The sequence below is a fragment of the Marmota monax genome, unplaced genomic scaffold (genome assembly GCF_021218885.2).
Source record: "Marmota monax isolate L192 unplaced genomic scaffold, Marmota_monax_Labrador192_F-V1.1 WCK01_AAM20220418_F8-fsc00106, whole genome shotgun sequence".
NCBI lineage: Eukaryota > Metazoa > Chordata > Mammalia > Rodentia > Sciuridae > Marmota > Marmota monax.
The window spans coordinates 5,544,302-5,571,383 of record NW_026695218.1 but is presented as its reverse complement, the minus strand read 5'-3'; the positions used below and the strand labels follow the sequence as shown (position 1 = coordinate 5,571,383).

Sequence of the window (27,082 nt, the reverse complement as noted above, 5' to 3'; positions counted from 1 at the left end):
TAAGAACCTGTTACGCTTTCTTTAATTCCCTAATTGGATACAGAATCCCTGTTTCATGGTGTGCCACCCAGCAAGAGATTTTATCATATGGGTGGAGGTTGAAACTAGAAAGGTGGATAAGGACTAGATCTCAGAAGGCCTTGCATGCAAGCCTCAAACGTCCAGTCTTTCCTCGTAGGCACTGGGGAGTCAATAGAAGGACTGTGAGCAGAACTGTCTTGGTGATGTTATATCATCAACAGTAATTGTGGAACAGAGCAGGAGTGGAGGGGTCCAGATGGGAGATACAGAAATGGCATTGGCATGTTGTGTTGGGCAGAGAAGATTCAAAGGGAATGTCAGGAGGTTGAGCACAGCTGCCTGGATGGCAGCATCCTTAGAGAAGAGGTTATAATGAGCTGTAAGAGCTTCCATACTACTTGTTTTATTCAGTCCTCATGATAGCATCCCATGTCAGAAACGAAGCATCTGTGAGGCCCATGAGTGTGGGGGGCCAGGGGAAGCTCCTCACATCTAGAGGACAGGGGAAAGAGCCCAAGGAGCAGTTGCCAGGGCAGTGGGAAAACCAGGAAGCCCAAGTCCAAGAACTGGAAGGGAGGAGAGGACTCCAAGATGTCAGCTGGTCTCTGGTGAGGTACTGCAGGGGAGTCACAGAGCTGGGGGCTACGGGCTGCAGGGAGGCATGGGTTACAGCTTATTCATGTACCACATGCCTGTTTGCATCATATTTGTGTCCTTAAGGCTCACCATCCTGAGAGTCTTTAGGGACCTTGTTTGTCTAACAAGACTTTACAGTTCCTAAAATAAGTCTATGTTTGCTGAAGCCTCGGGATCCAGTCTGGACCCAGCGCTGATGTGTGACCTTGTTCAGGGTTGTTCTGAGTTTGTGTGTCTCAGCCCTTCAAAGAGTCCCTGGAGGTGGCAGACCTCAGGAGTTCTCCCTCCAGTGCCCTCTAGATTGGCACATTTAATGAACCTATCTCTCTTGGACTGGAAACCACACCCATTTCTATTATTCCTATTTGACATTCTGATAAATTTACTGGCTCTTGAAGGACGGTTTTATTTACCAGCAGTAGTATCAAATAAGTACCCTAAATATTGTCCAGATATATATTATGGGATTAGGAATTTCCTAAGTGCCTACATGTGTGAACTCATTTGCATTTCACAAAACCTTAAAAGGTGCAAATTTTATCGGCCTATCTTAGATGAAGAATTGAGATTGGATGGTCAAATAACTTGCCAAAGATCACACAGCTAATGAGAGGCTCAGCCAGGAATCAAACCCAAATGTGCTAAAGTTGAGGTACCAAGACAACATTTGATGTATTGTGTTTTTGTGCACATGGGCCTGGCCTGTGCACTTGGAACTGCAGCACGTAGCTAGTGCCAAACTAAAATTTTTTGAAATGAGGTTGGGGCTGGTGGTTTAGCCATTTGTTAGGAAGAACAGATTATGGGGCAAGCCATGTATATGATATCTCACATCTCAGCAATTCCATTTCCAACCATATACTCTGAATAAACTCTCATATGATTCATTCCTGTATGAATCCAAGGAGACATGTCCAATAATGTTCATAGCAGTGTTGCTTATAAGGACAGCATATTGGAAACAGTTTGTGGTATATTCATGTGATAGGATACTGTTCAGCATAGGAATGAGCACGTGTAAATATGGAGACATTGAAAAATAATAAAAGAGCAAACACCTGTAATTCCAGCAACACTGGAGACTGAAGCAGGAAGGTGGCAAGTTTGAGGCCAGGCAGGGCAACTTAGCAAGACCCTGTCTCAAAACAAAAAATAAAAGGACTGGGGATGTAGCTCCATGGTAGAAAGCCCCTGGGTTGTAGTACCTTACAAAAAATTTTAAAAGTAATGAGTGAGTGAAAAATTGTGGAAATATATGTATCTCCTATGTGCAAAGTTAATGTTGAATGTAAATTTAAAAAGAATCCCTCAAAGCAATGCTATACATGGCTTGTGGATCCATACCTATACACATCCTGAAGTTAATAGGATATAAACTGGAACATGTGCACCATGTAACCAACTGGGTTTTTTTCTGGAGAAGAAAATGGAACTGGGGAGGGGGAGGTGAAGGAATGAAATAATTTAGAGTGGTCAACATCAAGGCTTTCAAGTTTATGTTTTGTCATTTGGGGAGTGAGTGATGGAATGTGGCAGTGAAGGTTGAGGATTCCTAAATTGACAGAGACTACTAAAAATAAAGATTTCTCTCTCTCTCTCTCTCTCTCTCTCTCTCTCTCTCTCTTTTTTGGTATCACAATAAAATGCTGAGAGGAAAGACCAAGGGCACACTTGTGGGCAGACAGTGTGGTCATGCGCAGCCGTGGGGGCTGCACTTCTGCACCTGCTTCCTGGCCAAGGTCTGGCCTCCTGTTGTTGGTGACTGGTGATAAGGTGTTTCTCCCATAGAAGGCTCGAGACCTTTGCTCCAGTGGTGTCTATTCAATACCACCTTTATCAGAGCCTTTGGTTCTCAGCCCATTGGTTTCCAGCATTACTTTTCTAATCCATGGAATTAAACCTTGAATCTAAACCTCTCATCTAGAATGACCTAATCCTTAAATCACTAGCTTTCTGACTTTTCTGGACCATATCCTCACAGCAGGAAACACAAATGCATAAATGTTTATCCAAAATAACACAAGATTCAGGGACCAATGTTTACTCTCAAGTGTGATGCAGTTAGATCTATTACTTTACTTTTTTTTTTTTTTTTTAAGTTGCTAGCCAGAATCTACTAGGTGTTTTTCAATTAGAAGTTCAAAAGCGTCTGCCTTAAATGATCCCTGGCCCAGTCTTGTTCTAGACTGACAGTAAGTCCAGGTAGAAAATCTAGGAGAGACCGTAGGAAGTTTCAGGGCATCCACTTTTGATGGGTACCTCCATTACACTGAAGGAAAATGAACCTCCAAGTCATGTTTTATGGGTTCTCTGTGAGAAGGCAGGGCATGTCAGCAGACCCCAAACCCTGCTGTGGTGGAGATGTTCAAAGACTATTATCAAGTACCTTTGCTTCATCAACTGAGTGGACTATGTGTGTTAAGATGTATAGTTAACACAGATAACTATATTATGATGGATATAAACAAGTTCAAGAATATCTTACTCAGGTGATTGAATTCAATGTCAGCCAGGTTATATGCAATTATTATGTGTTAATTAAACATTAAAAATGTTAAGGAGATAGAAATCTTAACTACCCTGATTTGGTCATTACACATTGTATCAAATTATAACATGGTACCCCATGAGTTTCTACACTTAAATTCATAATTAAAAAAATAAAATAATTTAAAAAAGTTCTTGTTTTCCCCTCAGTTTTAAAAAGTTCAAAGTATTCCATAGTGAGCATAATATTTACTAGATTTGCCTTATTATACCTCTTTATCCTTCCATCTGTCAGTCCATCTTATTTAAGCATTGCAAAATAAATTGCCAAAATCTGTTCAGTTCAACTCTAAAAATTGAGCATGTCTATAGAGTTCAATATTCTTTTGGGGTAAGATCTACATGCAATGAAATGACAAATCTTGAATGTATCATTTGATGAACTGACAAAAATACGTACACCTGTTTAATACAATCCTTATCAATACACCACAGAAAGTTCCCTCATGCCACTTTCCAGTCAGTTCCTGTCCTTGACAACCCAGAGGCCAACATATTTTAATATTTTCCACGCATATTAGCTTTGCCTGTTTCAGAACTTCACATAAGTAGATTCATACAGTATTTGTTTTTTATTCAAGTCTTTTATGCATCATAATCTGAAATTTATTCATGTTGTTTCTGTCAGTAGTTTGTTCCTTTTGGTTGTTGATTCCATGATCTGATTGGAGTCATATATGACATGAATATCGGTGGATGCTTAGGAAGTTTCCAGTTTTGGGGTATTAAGAGTAAAGCTAACATGAACATTCTTGCACAAGCTCTTTCGTGGGCACAAGTTTCATTTTTCTTGGGTAAAATAACTGGGAATGGAATTACTGGGTCATAGTTTGGTGTGGTATATGCTTCAATTTTTAAAACTGCCAGACCTTTCCCCTAAATTGTTGAACAGTATTATACTTCCACTTACAAAGTGGAAAGAGTTCTGCATGCCTCATATCCTCACCAATATTTTTTTGTCTGTGTCCCTTGACTTTTGCAGTGAAGAATTAGGTAAAGGAAGCATTGTTTGTGTCTGTCAGGGATGACACCATCCTGAACTCTCTGCAGGCAGCCCTAATCTATGCCATCCCTGAGCAGAGGATTGCAACACCAGTCCTACTCACAGTACTGTCAGGGTCCTGCCACACACACATTAAAAGGGTCGGTTTTTCAGAGAAGAATTCCATATTAAGAGGAAATGCAGGAATAATTGGCACTATTTAATGAGCATACGTAATGTCTATACTAAACTGTCTGCATAAATTTATTTTACTTTTCATAAAAACCTTACAAAAGAGAAATTCCCACTTTAAAAATAAGGCAAGTGAGTCTAAAAGAGGATTGATGATTGCCACGGTCACCTGTGACCAGTTAGTGACAGGGTTAGAATTTGGAGTGAGGTAGGTACCCCCTGGCCAGAAGATTTGTAGTTTCTGTTGGCTCATGTTGCTGAACAAAAGTTCAGGTTCAGGTTCTGGGACAAATCAGATTATCTTTTAAAATAAATCATCAATGGATTGACTTTGTAATCTTAAAGTACAGACACACACCTGTAAGTGCAGCAACTTGGGAGGCTGAGGCAGAAGAATTGTATATTTGAGGCCAGCCTCAGCAACTTGATGAGACCCTGTCTCAAAAAAAAAAAAAAAAAAAAAAAAAGACTGGGAATATAGCTTAGTAGTAAAATGCCCCTGGGTTCAATCCCCAAACAAAACAAATAAAAACAAAAATTAAGTACAATCCATTGAAAAGCTATAAACTTTCCAGTCACATTCTAATTTTGAAATACAGTATCTTTGTTCTGTGTTTCTTGCCTCTTTGTCTTGGCTAGTGTGTTAAGATATAACTGCCTTATCAGGTAGATCGAGGGCAAGTCAGTTTCAAATTGATCCATCAACATTTCTGCCCTCCCCTGAACTGTGATTTACGTTCACAGGTGATTGTATCTCCACCTTACACAGGCTTAACTCCCTAGAGAGTAGGTAATGGTGGTATTGGTGGTGGTAATGATGATAAAAATTGTAGATGTATTAAAATGCCAGAAATTGTGCTAAGCATGCATGAATTCTATTTTCTTTTTTTTGGTACCACGGATTGAACTCGGGGATACTCGACCACTGAGCCACATCCCCAGCCCCTTTTGGTATTTTACTAGATAAGGTCTCACTGAGTATCACCTTCCTTTTACTTTGAACCCTGGATCCTCCTGCCTTAGCTTCCCTAGCCGCTGGGATTTACAGGTGTGTGCCACTGTGCCTGGCAGCACGTGAATTCTTGGTAGGTCCTCTGAACTTCATTCTGTAGAAAAAGAAACTAGATTTAGAAAGAGCAGCCAACTTGCCCAAAGTCATAAAACAAGCAGGTGGCAGGGTTGGGATTTTAGTTCAGCCAGCTGGATGCCAGTGCCTGGGTCCTTAAGCACAACTCTAGTGGCACATTTTATGTGTATGTGTTGCCCATGTGGCTAGCACAATGCATTCATTCTTCTTTTGGAAAGTCAGGTCTAGCTGATCAGTTTGATTAAGAAAGACCTCTGTGAGACTTGGCCTTCTGTGAGGCAGTGGTGTGCCAAGTTGCCTTGTGCCCTGCCTTTGAAGAGTGGAAACTGTCTTCGGGGAGATAAAGCTTACCCAGATGAGACAATTAGAGAGTGATACCAGGCCATATAATGCAAAGCACATGATATGATAAAGGGAGACTGGGCTGGTGATCGGTTGCATGGAAGCCAGTGAAACCCTGAAAGAAGCCCTTATCTTGGTTGCTGCACATTATATCAACAGCCATGCAGTAAAGGCCTAAATCAACAGCTAGCACACAAGCAAGTTAATAAATGGATTTATGTAGTACCGATAATATAAATCAAAGATTGCCCCGATAGCCTCCCTATAGTAGATGGCATTTACTTGCGTCACACATTGTGCCTTGACTGTGTTGAATTTTGATGGTGTTCGTATGAGTGTGCATATATGATATCCGTGTCCCTGTGTCCTGGGGTGTTGGTTAAAGAGGAGGTTATATTATCCTGCCCACCTTTGTTTTAACAGCTGATGCAATCTGAGTATCAGATTTCTAATAAATTACCTGAAGTCATGTGGCTAATACTGTACATGTTAAAACAGGATTCAAACCTAGATCTTCCTACCTAAAAAAGTTAACATGCTCAAAGCATGCACAATATTGAAACATAATCATGTTTTAATCCTTTGAAGGATGATTTCATCTCTGTGGGGCTAATGGAACACCTCTCTGTGGCTGGCCCATATTTTGAAAGTAAGAAACATTCCAGTGTGAAAAAGCAACAGACTCTGCTTTCTGAACCTACTAACCATGTGCTTTTTGTATGCTTCAACTCCCTCCCTTCAGTTGGACTTCATTTGGAGCAGCTCTGTTTTTTTTTTTTTTTTTTTTTTTTAAGAATGCTGATTTTATTTGGGAAAAAAAAGTATCTTGTTGCTTAAAATGGTTTCTAAACCCAAAGGCGTAGAAGATCCTGTTTCCATCTTAATTGATTGTACCAGACACCAGCATTTACTGACTGTTAAGCACAAGGATACAATAACTTTAATGATAATGGGGTCACTTTATTGCTGAGCTGTTGAGCAGAGGTGGGCTTTGCATTGTAACAGAGTAACAGGATCCTGGAGCTTAAGAAAAGGCTGCCAGATTTTGTAGTGACTGTGGTGGTTCCAAGTACATGGGAAATTGCACCTCAAAACCTGTGTCTTGCTGGATTGCCTCCCCAGGACTTGGAGATTTACCTTATTAGTTCTCCATGCAGTTGGAACCCATGCCCTTACATTCTTAGAGCAATCCACGCTGTGTGTGAGCAGGGGAAGAACAAGGTCTCCTCAAACCAAAGCCATCCCATGGAAGGTGATCCAGGATGTTCAGTGCATTCACCTAGGACCACTGAAAATGCTAATGCAGGGCAGGAAGGGGCAGGTTCCTTTGGAGGCATTGAATTAATATGGGGCTACTTTGGGAACTAGAGAACTGGATGTGTGTCTTTGATCTGCCTCAAAGTTGAAGGCTGCATGCTTAGGCATTGGGTGAAGAGGAAGAGCTGGAAGAGTATGGTTGGATCTGGTGCAGTACAACCATTCTGGTGTGCTTGGGACTCCCCCAGTTTCACCACTGAAAGTCCATGTCATAGGAAATCCTTCCATCCTGGCAAATGGGACAGATGACCATCTGCATGGCCTGGGACCCAGGCGTTTGTTGCTACTTAGCTGGACTGTCATGGCAGCCTCCTAGCCAGCCTCCCTTACCTTACCATCCCCAACTCCAGTGAAAATGCAAATCTGACCTGCTGAAGAACCAAGTTATTGGCAATGGCATTAGCTGCATGCTTGTAGCCATGTTATATAAACCTTGTGTCATAAGGACACACTTTGGAAATACCATTTTCTGGAAGCCACAAATCAGAGCCATTTTGTATAGTTAAACCAATCCACTGTCCTGCCTTCTGGATATGTGGGCATGCCATGGACTTCCACACATAGCCACTGCATCTACATGTCCCCTTTTCTCTGTCTAGCAACTTTATATTCACTAAATCCTGGCCATCTTGTGTTGCCTCCCAAGAAACCTTCCTTGTCACAGCAGAAATAATCCTTCCTTCGATACTTGTTCCCTCTCTCCCTGTTGAGTCTGGGCCTGGGGTTAATGTAGTACCAGACAGCTAAGAAGTCTTTAGTAACTGTCTCCCATGATCATTGACGAAACAACTAATGGCAAGAATGGAAAGTACTTTGTGATATGGTTCAATTACAAATTCACTTTTTGTCAATTAAAATAGTGATTTTTTTCAAACATTTTTTGAAATGAAATTTTTTTTCCCAATTTTTCGATTGTGGACCCCAGTCTCAAACTTAACAAAATGAAATCTTACAGGATAGAGCCCTACGTAAAAGATAGAAGCACTGAGAAGAAATAAAAATTGGAAGTGAGGGTATAGGAGGTTAGCTGTATCTTTTTTATATTTATTTGTTAGTTAAATTTTTTTGTTGTTGTTGTGAGCTGTATCTTTTTAGGGAGGGCGGGTACTGGGAATTTAACCTAGAAACAATTTACCACTGAGCCACATCCCTAGCCTTTTTTTATTTTTTATTTTTGTTTCGAGACAGCATCTCACTGGGTTGCTTAGGGCCTCACTATGTTGCTGAGGCTGGCCTCAAACTTGGGATCCTCCTATTTAGCCTCTCCAGTCGTTGGAATTATATGCGTGTGCCACTGTACCTGGCTGTGAGCTGTATCTTAATTAACCTCCCTTAACCTTCACTAAGGGCAGACCATGCCATCTTTATGGATGCCTAGCACTCTGGGAACACTAGGTGAAAGGGACTCCTGGGAATCAAATCATGGCATTTGCAGATAAATGATGGAATTGGAGAATATCATGCTAAGTGAAGTAAGCCAATCCCAAAAAACAAAGGCTGAATGTTTTCTCTTGATCATATTTTTTTCTTGATGTTGATCCATAATGGGCGTGGAGGGAGCATGGGAGAAATGGAGGAACTTTGGATAGGGCTAAGGGGAGAGAGGGGGAGGGAGAGGGGCGTAGGGGTAGGAAAGATGGTGGAATGAGTTGATCATCATTGGGTACATGTATGAAGACACAAATGGTGTGGTTCTACTTTGTGAAAAACCAGAGAAATGAAAAATTGTGCTCCATATGTTTACTATGAATTGAAATGTATTCTGCTGTCATGTATAATAAATTAGAATAAATATATAAAATGAGGAAAAAGAATAAAAGGAAAGAAAGAGACTCCTGCAGTCTGAAGTATCTTTAATTACCTGAGGCTGGGGAGTGAGGGGCTGGACTCTGCTCCAGCCTCAATCAACCAGGGCACTACCATTTGTTAACATAGTTGCCTCAGATGAAAGGGCACTGCTGCTTAAAAATACAAAACAAAACCAAAACTGTTTGCAAGAGCTTAGAGCACTGACTGGCACTCTGCTCTGAGTGCCTGAAAGGAACAGGTGGTGATCTATTTTAATGAGTGGCAAGTACCTAACGATTGAAAATAGACCCTGTTGGCAAAAATATAACTCAGTCATTGCCGGGACCAGATACCTGTTAGTACACAATATTAACAATGCTGGAGTGGTGGCACCAAATGAATTAGTTATGTCACATCAACTAAGGTTACATTGACCATCATGGTCAGGTGGTTAATCAAATGTCATTTCAGTCCTCAAGGTTCCCCTGAGACAGGTGAGTTCCCAGGAGAAATTAAAACCCCTTTATCTTGCTGACCTTATGTGTCTGATAAGAGTGGAACTGAAAGTGGGCTGCCTGTAGTCCAGGATGAGAAATGAGTCATCAAACAAACCCTGCCAGAGGGCACCTCTTCAACTCTCACCGTTGGGCAATTTGATGGAGGGTGGCACCATCAAACACTCCTATCTCCAGTTCCTCTTAGCTAGAGACCAGTGTCATTTCTTTGGGTGTCTTCCTTCCCACCCCTCTTTTGGTGCCCCTTCTCTTGCCAGAGTCGGGAGTCCTTCAGCAGAGAGAACTTGGAAAGTGACCTACAGGGTGGGAACAATGGTTTGATATAATTGTATGGGAGACAGCATCAATTTGTGGCTACCAAAAAGAAAAAAAAAAAAAAAGCCTGCATCAGTAGGTTCTGAGTTCCACTGTAGAGAAGGGTGTGTCACCCCTTGCTAATGGCTATGTACCTGCCACCTCACTTGCCCCATCCTCCACTCAATATGGAAGGTCCAGTCTGGGAGGATATAGCCATCTAATAAACCCAGGGATATGGGCTGTGGTTACTGATAAAAGCTTAGAGTGTCTGCTTTCTTCCTTGCTACTTTATGGCTTCCAGAAACCATGAAAGATGAGGGTGTGGTAGCAAGGGAAAAGCACAGACTTTAGAGTCAGATGGACTTGGTTTACCCCCAAATGACCTTAACCAAGTAATTCAGCTTCTGAGACACAACATCATTTCCTTTGTCACCCAGGCCAGCTTGGAGCCTGCTGTCACCTCAAGGTCTTATAAATTGCTGTAGTTAGTGAAAAATTCCCTATTTGAAGATTTACAGCTTTCCTATGAGCAGCCTCCTTGCTCATTGCAGCAGAAACCTTTGCTAGTCCTGGATTTGAATCTTGGTTGGAATGGCTTGACCTGAGCCTGGTTTTCTCCTTTGCAACTTGGTATTAGGGTGCCTAACTGGGTTGTTGAAGATCAGTGAGATGTTTATAAAGAAAGAGCACATTGCTTACTTCAGTTTCTCTCCTGTTAAAGACATCCACCGTTGGGCCATCAGTCTACTAAATCTCCCTATCACCTGCCTCTGTCTTTTCTTTTTCTTTTTAGCATAACCATCCAAATGGGAATAAGTCTGAACTCTGTGCTAGGGATAAGAGAAATGAAGATAAGGTCCTGGATTTTATTTTTCAAAAAGATCATAATAGAAGAATTTTAGCTGGGCGCTGTGGCACATGTCCGTAATCCCAGTCTCTTGGGAAACTGAGGCAGGAGGCTTGCAAGTTCATGGCCAGTTTCAGCTACTTAGCAAGGTCCTAAGCAACTTAGAGAGACCCTTTTTTTTAAAAAAAAAAAAAAAAAAAAAAAGGCTGGCGGGTGTGTGGCTCAGTGCTCTGTTAAACAAACCTTTGATGATCCCTTGCCTCCTTACATTAGAACAGTTGTGACCATGTTTAAGAGGAATTGGAGAGATCTAGAAAGGGAGGTAACTGAATACAATTTTTATTCTTCAGAATTTTTAGAGATAGGACACTAAAAATCTTCAAACTATGAATATTTTGACAATATAAAAAATCAAATCTTTCTGCATGGGTGAAAGTAGCATGCATCAAATTAAAAGATAAACATCCAACTAGGAAAAATAATTGCAAATATATAATCATCAAAGCTGTTTTCTTTACTATACAAAGAGTTTTTTTAAGAGTCTAAATATAATCATGACTATCTTAAAAAAACAAAAACAAGTCATGAATAGATAATTCACAGAAAAAGAAACTCCATTCAACCTTTCAAAATGTTAACTTTATACCAATAAAAGAAACCAAGTTTAAAGAAATCAGATATCACTTTGACTTAGCAGATTGGCAAAGATTAATTGCTACATAACATGGGACACTGTGTGCCCATGCCACAAGGGCAACACGCCAGCTGAGCTAGAATTCACAAGGTCTGTCTGCTGTCTCTATGGTCCAGCACTGAACCATGGGGGACTGTCATGCATGGTGGGGATATGGGCACTAGAAGAAGGGTCTGTCTACTGTCCTGAAGAGACCACCTTAGAATTTATGGAGTCATTGTGCTGGCTCAGATTCCGGACTCAGAAGTAGTCCTTGGCTGTGATAGTTTGGATCATGGTGTTTGTTGAGGGGTCACGAGGAGTAGAAATGTGGAAGGATGAGGAAAGATGTCTGCTCTAGATGAGCCTGTTGTGAGGAAAGCAAGGGATGACATTTCCTTCTTAGAACAGAATTTTTGACAGTACTTTATTATTTGTGGTTTCCCTTTAGCCACCAGAAAATACGGCAAAACCACATTCCTGATGGAGCTGTGCCCCTGCAGTGAATCCAGCTGGGCTGGCCTTGGATGATAACCAACCAGGGCCAGCCCTGGCTGCCTCGACCCCCGTGGTCACTGATTCAGCGGATCCTGTGTGCCCTGGGCCTCAGAGTGCTGATGAGGCAGTTCATCTTTGATTTTCCTTTTCATCCCTCATGACAACCACCACATAGCGTTTCCTAGAATCTGGCTGAGGTCCCACTACCAGGGGAAGCTCAGAACCGGAGTGTCTGGAAAAGTCGCCCATGGCCATGAAGGGGGCAGAGCCACCCCAGACGGGTGGTTGCTTTAGTGAGTTGGCAGCTGTAGTGTGTGATGAGGCTGCCTCCAGTTGCCAGCAGGGAATGGAAAATTAGTCCTCAGGAGGAATGCTGAAGTCACTGGAGCTGCTTCCAGTGACTTGGACAGATGTCTACAGTCTCCCCTGCCATCGTGGGCCTCGGAGACTCTCTAGCGTACGTGTGGGGCAGTGTTTTCTGAGAGCCTGGGTAGGACATATCTGGGACCTAGTGAGCATTCCTCAAGTTCTTGGCACAGTGCTGGGGGCATAACATCTATTTTTTCCCTTCACAACAATCCCATTAAGTATGCTGTTCCCATTTTAGAGATGAGGCAGCTGAGGCTCAGAAACCAGTCTTGGATGAAAAGCGATTGCACCAGGATTCTCATGTAGGTAACATGGGCAGAAGAGCCTGTCTACCAGTGTCATACCTCCTGACAGCTGGTTGTGTGCAGGTGAATCCTGAGGAATCTTCTAGGGCATCTTGTCTGCTCCCAATGTCCCTTTTGCACTCAGGGACTGTGGTGTTGTTGTCAGGGAGTTGGCAAGATTTAGCCTTTCTCAGGGCCAAAGAGCTGAAGGTGCTCAGGGGATCTGGGCACAGAATGAGCCCTTCATTTCATCTAGCAAGAATACTACCCAACCCTCCTCCATTGCACCTTATTTCAGTGGCTGGCTTCCACTGGGGAAAGAGGCTACGTGTTGACAAATATGTCAATTAGTGAATTTCCCAGGAAATTACCCTGTATCCTTCCAGAAGCCATGCTGTGTGGTAGGGCAGCAGAAGACTCTGGGAGCCATTATGGGTTGAGGAGGCCAGGTGCATGTGAGCCCTCCTCCTCTCCCAGCCCTGGCTCTGGGCTCTGCGCCTCTTCAGCATTTTCATTCTGTGCCATACAATGGGCCACTTCCCTGTGGCTGGCTGTATTATTATCCAGAATCTGGATGTTTCCTGTCTGCACTGCTTGTTTCCTGGCGGGAAGGAACTCTGCCTTTCTGGTGCACGTGAAGATTTGACCGATTTGTGTCTGTGGGAAGTTTTAGAGACCTACTGTCTCCTTTCTGAGTCCTTCACAGTTCTGGGGGTTGAGTGGAACAGCTGGGTGGCCTAACTCATGTCTTACACACTCTAGGGTCAGCATCCTCTAGGGGCACCTGGTTGGCTTATTTGCTAGGCCACTGAGTTCATAGACAGTTGTTCCATTCTCCTCCATCATGTGACTCTTTCATTCTGTTGTAAGAGATCGCCATCGTGGCGTGCAAACATTTTTAGGCAGTTTTGTACCGTGGTCACAATTTGGCCCAGGTCCAGGGTTCAGACCTGCTGGATATTCTGAGGATATAGAAGCAAAACTGAGGCCTGGATGCCTGGCACAGGGTTTGCTGGGGTCCATATGCTCCATGAGGACTTGCAGAAATCCCTTAGGAGAGTCAGTCTTGAGGGGTTGAGCACCCTATTGTTGGATGTGAAAATGCCTCATTGTTAATGTGAATTGTAAAAGGAAATTATAAAAGTGCTTAACATTAAGAAGATCAAATCTAACTGTGTGTAGAAAAGAAGTAAAATCCCTTGGCCATGCAGTCACCTATAGATGGCCAGTGTCCATGAAGGGACTCGGGGTTTGAAGTTTTGATTGGTATCTGTGAGGCAGTTTCACTTTGTCTTCCCCAAACTGACAGTGTCCCCTTCTTTGTGTTTAGAACACGGAGAGTTCCTGGCTCTGGATCTTGGAGGGACCAACTTCCGTGTACTCCGTGTGAGAGTAACGGACAATGGGCTCCAGAAGGTTGAGATGGAGAACCAGATCTACGCCATCCCTGAGGACATCATGCGAGGCAGTGGCACTCAGGTATGGCCTCTCTCTCAGGGTCTAAAATGCCTTCCTTGAGATGTCCTTTCTGCACCTTCTCCCACTGCTCTCAGATTGGAGACACTATCATGAATGGGTACTAGCACAGCTGTAGGGATCCCTGTCGGCCAGAGCCTGGCTCTTCCTGCCACATTTTATATGCAGCGGGTGCTCAATAATAAAAGGAATGCATGGAAGAGAAATGGAGTAGAATGCTCTTCAGCATTGTCACATGTTTGGCCTAAGGCTTGGGAGAGGTGACAGCCCTCAGAATTTTATTCCCTGTTCTTATACCAAACCAGGCCACTCCTGGGAAAGGAATTCCTGATTATGAGCAGGGCAAGTGAGGAAGGTATTTTTTAGATCCTTTTTTTGACTTTGGGAGTGGCTTTGAGGGTAAACCTATTTTCCTTGCTTGAATGCTGAGGTTAGAGAAGGAGCCCGGGTCCCTGGGATTGTGGGCATTTTATCTCTGTGGAGGGTGTCACATGGCTCCAGCAAAAAGTCAGGGAGACACAGAGGGGTGAGTCTCTTCTGCTGGCTCCCCCTGTACCTGTGCCATGCTGTTGGGTTGAGGAGGTTGGGCCCCTGTGTTCAGGCAATCTGGCTGAGGGATTTGGGGCAAGTGATGATGGCACCTGACAGAGCATCAGTGAATTCATCTGAAGAGAGGGATGAGAGTATAGAAACTGTGGTGGGGTTAGAGGAGAGGAAGATGCATTTTAAGTATTTCACACAACCTGGCCCATAAACTGGCACTCTTAACTATTTTTCTGTACTTCCAATTGCTTCTTTGTACTCTGCTGTGGCCATCATGGGGGATGTGATCATCTTTTCTTCCCATTGCCTCCCTCACCCATTCTGAGCTTCGTCCCTCAGATTACAGATATTTGAGAATCAAATAAATAAGACAAAACCAAAAATAGCACCTGAAGTTTGGCTGTGCTTGCAGTTCGCTGAAGATGTGTTAGGTGGATTTTTATGTCATCTGACACATCTTGGTAGCCTATTGCTAACCCTTCAACACATGAGGGGCATAAGGAACTCATAGTCCTTGTAGAGTCCCTCCCAGGGCCTGGCAAGGGTGTGGGACTCCAGCAGACAAAGTGGAGTATCTCTGCCAATCCAGAAAGAGAATTCATTTCAAACATTTATGATCTAAGTGAAATTTTCCTTGACAAGCTTACCTGGAAATCTCTTAAACCATCTAGTTTGTGTTCTTCATGTATATACATAGGCAAAATGTTTTAGTCCAAATTAATAAACAAAAACCAAAGAGTATGAGACCTACATGGAAATGAAGAACTGTTGGGTTGTTAGGAAGGTTTGGAATCAATGAAAAAACAAAAAACTATATAAAAATGGAACAGAAATAAAACTAGGAGAAAATATGGGTGTTGATTTTACCCTAAGCAAGAGAATTAATATTATATATCTAAAATGACAGAAAGTATTTGGAAAAAAGACTGAAAGGAAATCTAAGGGGTTATTTTATTGTTATAAATTAATGGTGCTGTTTTTTTTTTCCTACACCCCTTTTTGGGTATTATGTATGAGTATTTTAAGTAAAGGAAAATAAATGGATTTTTAAAATGCAAATTTAGTTAAAACTAAGACCAATTTACCAAACTCCAAACTTGCAGAGGTTTCTTGAGGAACTCTGAACCTGGGCAGAGTGGGTCCCTGTGTAAGATTCTAGAGGCAATTCTGCTCTTCTATTGGGGAAGCTGATAAGAAAGAAAATATGGGATGTTTTAAACAAATTCCCAGTACCTTCTTCCAGATACACTAGTCAAAATGATCTTTAGTGCAAACAGTTTTATCCCCCGCAAAAGGAAGTTGTGTTTTCTGCCACATCACTTCCATTTTAAAGCAGTAGGTCATAAACCTGAATAGCAGCCACTTACAATATTTAAGGTATATCTTATGGGAAGGGGAGTGAGTGGATCCTTAGACCAATAAAGAAAAGGAAAACTTTCAAACTCCACACAGTGATGCCCTTTGAGCCTTTTTATAGCAGGAAGGTGTTAGCTCTTTCTCTCAGCATCTTATCTGTAGATTCCTCAACTAACGGAAAAAAGGTTAGGCTTCCAGTTCAAGGAAGCAGATGGTCTCCTCTTCCCCACTTTAAAAGAGGGTGGGAGGCTGAGTCAGGAGGATTGTGAGCTCAAAGTCAGCCTCAGCAACTCAGTAGGACCCTGTCTCTAAATAAAATACAAAATTGAGCTGGGGATGTGGCTCAGTGGTCCAGTGCCCCTGAGTTCAGTCCCCAGTACCAAAAAAACAAAAACAAACAAACAAAAAAACTTCTTTGAACCCAGCACTGGCCAAGGGAACTTTTTGCAGGGGTAGAACTGCTCTCTATTTGGCCTGTATGATTCTGTAGCTGTCAGCCTCTTGAGGCATTGAGCACTTGGGAAGTGGGGCTACTGTGATTGGAGAGCTGAATTTTTATTTTTATTATTTTCTAATGAATTGAAATAGCCCCAGATGGCCAGTGGTTACTTTCTGGGCAGGGCAGTAGTTAAAGCATCTTCACTGCCTTTCTCCTCTGCCTTCCCAGCTAGGGAGGGAGCCGTGGTCAGGGCTGGTGAGGGGAAGGTGACTTTCTACTTCTCCTTTTAAAGACTCTTCATCTCTAAAGATTGCTTTGTCTCTTTGAACAGCTGCTGCAACTTCCTTTTTGGGGGAATAAAAGTGTTTGTACTAAAGATCATTGACTAGTGTGTCAGGAAGAAGGTGCTGGGAATTTGTTTAATACATCCCATATTTTCTTTCTTATCAGCTTCCCCAATAGAAGAGCAGAACTGCCTGGAGATAGATATCTCTAAAAACCCTATTTGCATATTAAAACACTTGACCTCTGTTAGAGGAAGTTGGCACTTGTGCACTGGTGCTCCCCTTTGGTGAAAGACCCCAGTCCTAGCTTAGCACTTGTCCTTGAGAATGTTTTGGTTTAGAGGTAGACAGGTTCAGTATCAGCTGTGGTTGACTTCATGGGGATCAGACTAAGGGACAGAATCCACCTAGGGAGCCCAGTTAGAACTGGCCCCTCCCAGGTTGGGCTGGCTCTGCCTTCTAGCTGCCTTCTGCTGACCATACCCCAAGCATGGGGAGCCAGTCAGGACTGTGAATCTTCCCTCAACCTTTCAGTTTCTAAGTAAATGCAAATAATTTTCTGTGGTTTAAACCACAGCATCAGGATGAGGGCTTGTTAGTAGATTGCTGGGCCTCTCAGAGTTTCTGCTATGGTATGTCTTGGGAGGAGGGCGACTGGATTTTGCATTTTTAACAGGTTTCCAGGTGATGGTGGTAGTGGTGCTGCTGCTGCTGGCCCAGGACTATTCTTTGAAAATTTTTAGTAGAATCTTTACTTCTTTCTGGAAAGGAAAAGATAGCTGTTCTTTTCCACTCCCTCCTCCCCCACTTAGCTTTTCATTTTTGCCACCTGGTTAATCTTGCACTTGGAATGTGTTAGCCTCTTTGGCAGCTCCTTATATTTTTTTCCCCAAACCTCTGGCCTCATCCTCTCAGCATCTAGAGGGTCACCAACTTCTCTTTGAGGGTGCTGAGTGGCCAAGAAGGAAGTCAGGGGGCTTCCTTGGGGCTGATTGAAAACCTGGCTCATTGTGAATGCAGCTTTCTCCAGGGCTGAGGAGCTGTGGGTTCTGCTCAGCATGATCACAGTTGTGAGAGTGCCCATCCATAAAACCCTATTCTTTGTTGCTCTTCAGAGAGAACTGAGTCTTCCGTTTTTGAAAGTAGAAAAGAAAGATAACTTCTTTGGATTGCCCCCAGGCGATTAGTTTTCTAGAATAGAGGAAAAAATAGAAAAAAGTTACTCATTTTTGCTAAGTTGGTTCATAGAATGCCAACACAGAATGTTCCACCACTCCCCCAGTCACAAGAAACAGGGATGCTGAAGTACTACGTGGTGGTGAGGTAAACTTTCCTTTCTGGTAAGATAATTGGCTAGGCATCTGTGTCCGGGGTCTGCCAGGGCCACCAAAGGATGTCCTATTTGTAGGGCATGCGTGGACTTTCTGATAACTTTGGCCAGGATTTCCCCCTTCCTCTCAGGGTTATTTTGACAGATGTTTAGATAAATGGTCTAAGTGGAGGACAGCTTTTAATGAGTACTAACTAGTATTAAGCCCTTATATGAATTGACTCATTTAATCATTTGGGGAACTGTTTGTGGGCAGTCCAGTTACCATTCCCATTTCTTCAATGAAAAGCAAATGTAGGCTCAGAGGGTAGGAAAAGGAATTCCTTTGTGAGCCTAAAGTCTTAATTTCTGTGCCATTCTGCCTGCTCATCTTCTTGTATCATGTGTCCTTAGCTGTTTGACCACATTGCTGAATGCCTGGCCAACTTCATGGATAAGCTCCAAATCAAAGACAAGAAGCTCCCATTGGGCTTTACCTTCTCATTCCCCTGCCACCAGACTAAGCTAGATGAGGTAAGATGGGTTCTTCAGAAGACTTGCTGCATTACTTTGCTCCTGGGGCTGGGAGGACTGGGAAGAACTCCCTGGTGGCCATCTGCTGCTGTGGTATCCTGCAGTAGCACTGCAGGATTTTATAGCTAAGGATTCAGTATTGAGAGTTCTGGCCTCTGGGTGACTGTGCGTGTGTGGAGGTGTTAGGGGGTGAAAAAGTATCAGGGAGGTGGGTGCTCTTTGTTACTCTCCCTTTCACACATATTGCACAGTGTCCCAATCCCACCCAGGGTGACAGGAATGAGAAGCTAGGAACTCTTTTGATCCTGAGTGTTTTGATGAAGGGTCTTGGAAGAAGGATGCCTGGGGAGTTAATGATTCAAGGATATAGGTGTCTTATTTTGGCAAGTCTGTAGCTTGCTCCTTCTATTTCTTAGAGGCGGTAAATCATGAAGGAATCACTCATTTGATCTCCTTTCCTGAACCTGGGAGGAGCCTGAGTTTCTTTTTCCTCCGCTAGTCAGGAGACAGTCTACAAATTCAATCATGACTTTAGCCTGGCATCAGAGAGTTCTACTAATGATGCTTGGCAAAGTGTGGCGTGTGTTTTATTTTTTTTTTATTTTTAATTTTTTTTAATTTTTATTGTTCGTTGTTCAAAACATTACATAGTTCTTGATATATCATATTTCACACTTTGATTCAAGTGGGTTATGAACTCCCATTTTTACCCCGTATACAGATTGCAGAATCACATCAGTTACACATCCATTGATTTACATATTGCCATACTAGTGTCTGTTGTATTCTGCTGTGGCGTGTGTTTTAATTGTAGAAAATCAATATTCATTCCTTGGTTGTTTTGTAGAGTTTCCTGGTCTCATGGACCAAGGGCTTCAAGTCCAGTGGTGTGGAAGGCAGAGACGTGGTGGCTCTGATCCGGAAGGCCATCCAGCGGAGAGGGGTGAGTGTGGAGTGGTGGGACCTCGGGTGTGCAGGCCCTTTGGGATTCACTCTGAAGTCTGTCCTCAAACTCAGCCTGAGAAGCTTTTGTAGAGCTTAAGAGGAGGTTTTCTTCTTCTCTGCTATTACCCAGTAATTTTATATATGATCAGATGCCTTTGGGGTTTTGAGATTAGCATAGTGGAAAGTAATCTTAGCCTTGGTGCAAGAAAAACCCTTTGGTCCTGAAGAAGCCTTCATATCATTTCAAGTAAGGAAGTTGGCATGATGGTGACATGATGGTAGAATGGGACAGAGAGTGGACAAGATAAAGTTCTGTCATAGGAGTGGGAGGGAGAGAGAGAGAGAGAAAGAAAGAGGGAGGGAGGGAGGGAGAGAGAAGGAAGAAGAGGGGAGGTGAGAGGGAGAAGAAAGAGAAGCAGAAGAAGCACACAAGATTGACTTTCCTTAGTGCAGTAATGGCTACAAACTAGACCACAGGGCTGATGTCAGGAAAATGGTTCTCCACAATGAGAACAAGCAGGGTGGGAGTGAGTTGCCTGATGTTCACTTGGGTGTGGATCTAGCTTTCCAGCTTGAACCTTCCTTGGCTCTGAGTTGGGTTAGTAAGCCCGTTGCACTTGAGCTGTGCGTCTTGCTGCTCTTTTTCCATCTTCACATCCTGTATCCATCCCGTCTGTGATGGTGAAGGTCAGAAACCTCCATTTCATCCCTACAGGACTTTGATATTGACATTGTGGCTGTGGTGAATGACACGGTTGGGACCATGATGACTTGTGGTTATGATGACCAGAACTGTGAGATTGGTCTCATTGTGGGTGAGTGAGCTCTGGGTGTGCGAGCCAGATGTGCAATTGGGGGTGTGGGCTGAAAAGAAGGGAGCCATCTGTAGACTGGGTTATATTTGAAGATAATGATGTAGTTGCTTTGGAGGGCCAAGCCAAGGCTTGTGGAGCTGGGGGTAATAGAGTTCTGGGCCACATATTGGGTGAGCCCAGGAGTCTGCAGGGAGGGATCCTAATACTGAGCAGCCTTGGACAGTAGCGTGAGAGGAAGATGGGGTCAGGGGAGGGACGTGTAGGGAGGTGCTTGAGCAGTCCCTTGCTTTGGTCAGGCACTGGCAGCAATGCCTGCTACATGGAGGAAATGCGTCACATCGACATGGTGGAGGGCGACGAGGGGCGGATGTGTATCAACATGGAGTGGGGGGCCTTTGGGGACGATGGCGCGCTCAATGACATCCGCACGGAATTTGACCGAGAGATCGACATGGGCTCGCTGAATCCTGGGAAGCAACTGTGAGTGGGCCTTTGGGTGGCGGGGTTGGGGGGTGTGTTGGGAACTGAGGTTGGGGCTGCTCAGGGACAGGGGATTTGTTTTCAGGTCATCTCTATAGTCTTACTTTGTCCCCCAAAGTTTGCCAAGGCACCCACCGATTATGGGAACATTTGGGAATATAAATTGCTGAGAGGGCTCTAAAACCAGTGCGGGTGATAAACCCAGTCATCCTTCAGCACATTCACTTTGGAAGGTCATATTCTAGTTTTTGAAAGCCCCTTAGTAGCTCCCACCCACTACTCCCCCCTCAAGGACCAGGTTATGTCAGATGGCTGCTCACTGCCAACCCACAGAGTCTCAGAGCCTCCTGCCTCAGCTGTAGACTGACTAAAGCCTATGGAAAAGCTTGGCTTCTCAGAAGCCTTTTTGGGCTCCACCCTGGGTCTGTGGCCCAACCATGATCTTCAAGTGGATCGGATAAAAGGCCCCAGCATTTTGTGACCCGAATGCTCTACACTCCAGCCAGGCCAGACTTGGTTTTATGTTACTTTCGACTCTTACACAACCTTATTTCATTCTCACATTTGCCAAATGTCTCTGAAGATGTTGAGACAGGATTGCTGCAAGCACCTAAACATAGTTACAAAACATTTTGAGCAATGCAGCATCTCTCTGGTCTTCTTGGTGCTCGGACTGTTTTGGGAAGGCTAAAAGCACAGATCTCTACTTAGAAAAGAAAAACTAGCCCTATAAACCAGGTCAGTGGTGGGCAGCCTTTTGCTTTACTGGGGAAAGCATGGTTTCATTAAGTCATAAGCTTTTTTTACGTGTTGGAATGTGAGTCCATTTACCTGAACTTAGGAACATACCGGTTGTGTCTGCCATGGGTGACCAGAGGTTTATGAGCGGAGAAGTCACTCACTCAATGCCTGCCCCCATTAATGAGACACACCCGTGTCATTCCAAAGAGCCCTGTACCCTTTGAAGTATCAAAAGACAAAATTGCCAGCCAGGTCTTGACAGCATATTCCTGGTTTATCCATAAAAAAAATAAATTAGGAAGTCATCTTTCAAATTGTCAGCTGAGGTAGCCCCAAAATCATGAGCGATGACATCACACTGTAGAGACCTGATTGCCCTGGGGGTGTTTCCCTCAGCTCCCATACAGCTAGCTTCACATGTGAAGATGTGGAATCCTCACTGTTGAAGCCAGGTTACTCCCAAGGCGGGTGCCCATGTTGGTGCTTTGACATTTTCAATGTGCCTTGTGCTCGGAACAAATGCTGCCACCTGTCCCTTAGCTCCAATGCTTCCTGACTTGGCCTGAGTTGTCTCTCTGTAGGTCATGTCCAAATCCCCTCCACACCCCTGCTCTGGGCCTCCTTGTCACTGAAGCCAGTCCTAGACAGTACCAGTAGCCCTAGGAGCCTCCTCTCTCTAAGACCCAGAGGCTTTCTGAGAGACCAATGGGTCTTCTTTGCCCAAAAGAGATTGAATTTCCTCTGCCACATAGTCGTAGCCGGAAAGACTTCTCAAGAAAACAGTGTCACCTAGTGCTGGAAAATTAAATTACCAAACTGCCTCAGGTTGGGGGCTGATCTCTGCCTTTCTAAAACGTGTTTCTTCTATCACCAGCCTGTTCAGAAACTTCCATTGTGTTTACCCCCAGACTCTTTGAGATCTGTTCCAACCTAGTCTTGTAATCTTGCCTCACTATCTTCCTGCCCCAACTTGTCCCCCCACCCCACCATTTTCTCAGGAATCCACAAATGGCCTGTAAGAGGCTTGTGCCCTATATTTAATCAGGTTGAAATTTTTTTTTTCCTCTTGAAAAAAAATATTGGGGCTCTACAAGAGATTTTATTTCAAAGAAGATTTTTTTTTTTTTTTGAGAGAAGAAATTTTAAAAAACATTCTCCTTCACAAAACTTAAATTACCTAAAATTCAATCTGTTCCAGAATGTTCTATACTCCCTGGTTGTTTCATCTGGCTGTTTAAGTCCTGTTCTTTCCCATTGTTCAAGACCCACCAGCCTGAGGGTCAGTCCCAACCCCACAGTTCCTGCAGCACCCCAGCTGTCACGTCGACACACACCTGAATAAGTTAATCCTTAATCATGCTGACCTCTAAAGCATGCTGAATCTCACATATTTGTGTCTTGCCTCCCTAGGAAAGTTTTGCATTCATGGACGGTGGGGATGTTATTGTTTTGGTCTGTATTTCCCTGCAGGTTTGAGAAGATGATCAGTGGGATGTACATGGGGGAGCTGGTAAGGCTCATCCTGGTGAAGATGGCCAAGGAAGAGCTGCTGTTCCAGGGGAAGCTCAGCCCAGAACTGCTTACCACAGGCAGCTTCGAAACCAAAGATGTCTCAGATATTGAAGAGTAAGTTTCTGGTCCCAATGCCACTCTGTTCACCGAGTGTCTGGTTATGGGGAGAGGCATTTGGGGAACATGGATGGGGCATTGGCTTTTGACTCTTTGAGCAGGAGGTCCACATGATTGTCTTTTTGGGGGGGGGGTACTGGGGATTGAACTCGGGGGTGCTTAACTACTGAGCCACATCCCTAGCCCTTTTTAAAATATTTTGTTTAGAGATAAGGTCTCGCCGAGTTGCTTAGAGCCTCACTAAGTTGCTCAGGCTGGCTTTGAACTCATGATCCTCCTGCCTCAGGCTCTCAAGCTGCTGGGATTATAGGCATGTGCCGTGTCACCTGGCCACAAGAGGGTCTTGAAGGTGGCCCATGGTGGGCCTGTGAATTCACTCTACTTACTTGTCTGTGCTCCTGTGGATTTTGAGGGTGATGCTACCAAAGTGACTCAGGGTACTGGGAACAGTTGGCCTGTGCATGCATGGACTTGGGCTGTTGCACTGGGTTAAATCCTGGAGGCATTAAAGGGGGCACCTTAATACATGTTTGCATCTGTCTCCTTGTTCTTCTCCTGAATTTCTGACATCTCTTTTCTTATCAGCAGTTCTCAAAAAGAACCCTACTTCAAAACATAAAAATAGGTGCTTGGCCACACCTGGTCCTTCTTTTAATTTTTGAAGAAAAAAATGTGGATCAAAGATAGTGTTACAAAACAAGACAACCACATATTACAGCTATATAGAATTTATTTTATAAAACTGGAGTTATTTTTGATACCTATATAACAAAGGTATTTTCAGTGTTATCATTTTAATACCAAAACAAGGTCTCTACTAGAAGTAATTAAACAACTCTTACTTTAAGATTCATAAATAATATGAATTAGCAGATAGGAAGCATTATTTCTTCAAACTGCAGATTAAAAATGACTAATAGTTCATTAAATAAATGTATTGAGTTGTAACTACTACCTTTTTAAAAAATAGAATTGATGGAATAAAATGAACTGGATAGAATAGAAGAGAAGGGAGAGGAAGGAAAGGAAAGAAGAGAGCAGGGGAGGGGAGGAGAAGAGAGGAGAGAGAGGAGTTCATGGTAATAATAGGACTTTAATTGAAATGTAACAACTTGTCAATAAAAGGGCTTTGCTTTCATTATTGTTTTTTAAATATTAAATGTAAGGAGCTTGAAGAAAAAAAAAATAAATAAAATAAAATAATAAAAAAAAAAAAAAAAAAAAAAAAAAAAAATAGGTGCTTGGATGCCCACTGATATACTCACCCACTCATAGCCCAGCCAGGAGGGGAGTGAGGATGGCCCACAGTATCCTGATAGCTGGGGCTAGTTTTCCATTCTTGCTATTTCTTTGTGTGAATGGAGGAGGTCCTATTAGTTGACGAACCAGGTAGGGAGAGGAGGTGATTTTAGGGCCAAAAGGAGCAGTGAAAGCATTCGAAGGACTTTGTTCTGAGTGGAACCCTTAAAGGAACAGTGGCTAAAGTTGCTATGCCCCAAGGGGATGGCGGTACTCAATCCAGTGAGGCATTTGGTTCCCCTGAGAAGGGCACTTATGGTGTCAAATCACCTACCCTTTCCCACCATCTTCAGGCACAGACAAACTCTGGCTACTTTAGAGAGAAAAGATGGCACCACAGCTGGATTCACATGTTTAGAGGTGACTGTTTAGAGGCAGAGATTCTGTCTGTCTACCCTAAGGCAAGCAAACGGTAAATGCAAACCACTAGCTTAATACAGAAGGTTCAAGAACCAGGTCTTATCTTCATATTAGCGCACAGAAAAGAAATACTGGTTTTTCTTACTAGGGGAAAAATGAGCCAGGGTAGCACTGTATGTGAGTGTGTGTATGTGTGTGAGTGTGTGTGTGTGTGTGTGTGTGAGTGTGTGAGTGTGAGTGATATCTGGGAAAGGAACCTCAGGGTGGCTATGTTGCATTGTAGTCCCTCCTTGTTGCCGCCCCCCCCCCCTCCAGCCCTGCTCATAAACAGGTAGCAAGGCCATAAGAGAGATTCTGCCCTCACTGATAGATGGGGTTTGCTGGAGCTGCTGGGCTTCCTTGCCAGCCCATACCCTCCTCTTGTTGGCCACAGTGGGTCAGACAGGTGCCCACATACTATCTTTCTCTTTCCCAGTGATAAGGATGGCATCCGGAAGGCCTACCAGGTGCTGGTGCGGCTGGGTCTGAATCCATTGCAGGAGGACTGTGTGGCCACTCACCGGATCTGCCAGATTGTGTCCACACGCTCAGCCAACCTGTGTGCAGCCACCCTGGCTGCTGTGCTGCGGCGTATCAAGGAGAACAAGGGCGAGGATCGGCTGCGCTCCACCATTGGGGTTGATGGCTCCGTCTACAAGAAACACCCTCAGTGAGTCAGCAGGTTGGGCCCAGGAGTGAAGGAGGTCCCAGAGTACCTGGGACCTGGTGACTCCATAGGGCAGCTCTGTTTTGCATCCGAAGGTGTTGGGGATCTTTGTAGAATTATAGTTCCCAATGGAGCAAGTGGGTACTGGGGGATGTCATTCCTGGTGTGGGCGGAGGTGATTTCTGAAGGCTGCTTATGACTCAGAGCTCCCCTGGCTGCTGGGTACTCTTCTTGGCCACCCTCTTCTTTATAAGACAGAGTTTCATTCTTTACTCTTATGATTCTTGGTGGTTCTTATATGTGCTATGTATTCTGCCAGGGACCATCTCAGCACTGGGGGTTACCAGCCTCTGATTTGGGTATTGAATTGATGCCACGCTGCATGTTTTGATCCCTTGGGTTATATATATCCAGACATTCAAGTTTCAGTTGGGACCTGGAAGATGCCTCTTGTTGCACTCACTTAGTTTCTCCAAACATGAGTGCCAGGTCAATATGGCATCATTAACTGAGCTGGTCACTGTGGAAGGTCTCAGCCTTGAGGTTCCCTAATCTCCTAGCTCAGTGCCTCCCAAACTTTAGTTAATGTGCACATGAATCACATGGGGATCTTAAGAGGCAGATTCTGGTTCAGAAGGTCTGAGGTGAGCCTGAGATCCTGCATCTCACAGCCTCCAGTGAGGCAGTTGGCCCATGGACCACACTTGGAGTAGCAGAGCCATAGCTCAAAGCAGTCATCACCTGGAGAGTTTCTTGCCGAACATAACATGTTATCTTTAGCTGTTCAGATACCTTGAGATGGTTGGCAGAAATTGGCAAAAGAGAGGCGAGAGTGCAGAAGAAGTGACATCTTCAAATAAAATGAGTTATGGAACATGAAAAATGGGTAATTTTAGAGACACCTGATTCTATTAGACTGCAGAGGCTGATTGCAATCTCCTGGGCAGAGGAGATTTCTTGTGACTACGTAGGGAACAGTGGCTTGCTAGAAGTGCCCTTTCCTTTCAGTGGGGGATAAACCCCGCCAGGGCGGTCATCTGAGTTTTTATACAGTGATTCCTAACATGGGAAAGAATGGAGGGAGAAGGCTGAGGGCAGCCTCTGCTCCTGCAGGCCCAACTTTTGGGCTGAGGCAGTGAGCCACTGTGTAACCATTTATGCAGCTGACCTTAACTGTGGACACCTGTCTCTTATCTCACGTGGGCGGCTACAGTTTTGCCAAGCGTCTTCACAAGGCTGTACGTCGGCTGGTGCCTGACTGCGACATTCGCTTCCTCCGCTCTGAGGATGGCAGCGGCAAAGGGGCAGCCATGGTGACCGCGGTGGCTTACCGACTGGCTGATCAACAAAGAGCCCGCCAGAATACCCTGGAGCCTCTAAAACTGAGCCATGAGCAGCTGCTGGAGGTCAAGAGGAGGATGAAGCTTGAAATGGAGCGAGGTCTGAGCAAGGAGACGCACTCCATCGCCCCTGTGAAGATGCTGCCCACTTACGTGTGTGCTACCCCCGATGGCACAGGTATGCAGCAGAGATGCTCACCTGGCAGGCCTTTGTCCTAGCATTAATGCTTGGGGAGCTCCATTAGCATTAGCCTTGAACATTTGAACCGCCACATGTTTTTGAAGCTATATTACTATAATACTAGAGTCAACCAGACATACCTCAGCTAAAATTAAACAGTACTTACTTCTGCCTCCTATGTATCAACACACTTAATGCCTATTAATTCCTTTAATATTTGTTAGCTATTAAAGATTAGAAGTTACTTTTG

The 27,082-nt window shown here is 43.9% G+C and overlaps 1 protein-coding gene across 2 annotated transcripts in view; it reads left to right on the top strand.

Annotated features, from left to right (window-relative positions):
- Hk2 (hexokinase 2) overlaps window positions 1–27,082 on the top strand; it is a 60,431-nt gene that overhangs the window by 20,906 nt on the left and 12,443 nt on the right. For both annotated transcript variants that reach the window (XM_046432327.2, XM_046432328.2), the window contains exons 3-10: window positions 13,726–13,874; window positions 18,217–18,336; window positions 19,184–19,279; window positions 19,997–20,096; window positions 20,393–20,576; window positions 22,788–22,943; window positions 25,081–25,314; window positions 26,525–26,829. In XM_046432327.2, coding sequence (XP_046288283.1) covers window positions 13,726–13,874; window positions 18,217–18,336; window positions 19,184–19,279; window positions 19,997–20,096; window positions 20,393–20,576; window positions 22,788–22,943; window positions 25,081–25,314; window positions 26,525–26,829 — 1,344 coding nt within the window. The remainder of the gene's footprint in view (window positions 1–13,725; window positions 13,875–18,216; window positions 18,337–19,183; window positions 19,280–19,996; window positions 20,097–20,392; window positions 20,577–22,787; window positions 22,944–25,080; window positions 25,315–26,524; window positions 26,830–27,082) is intronic.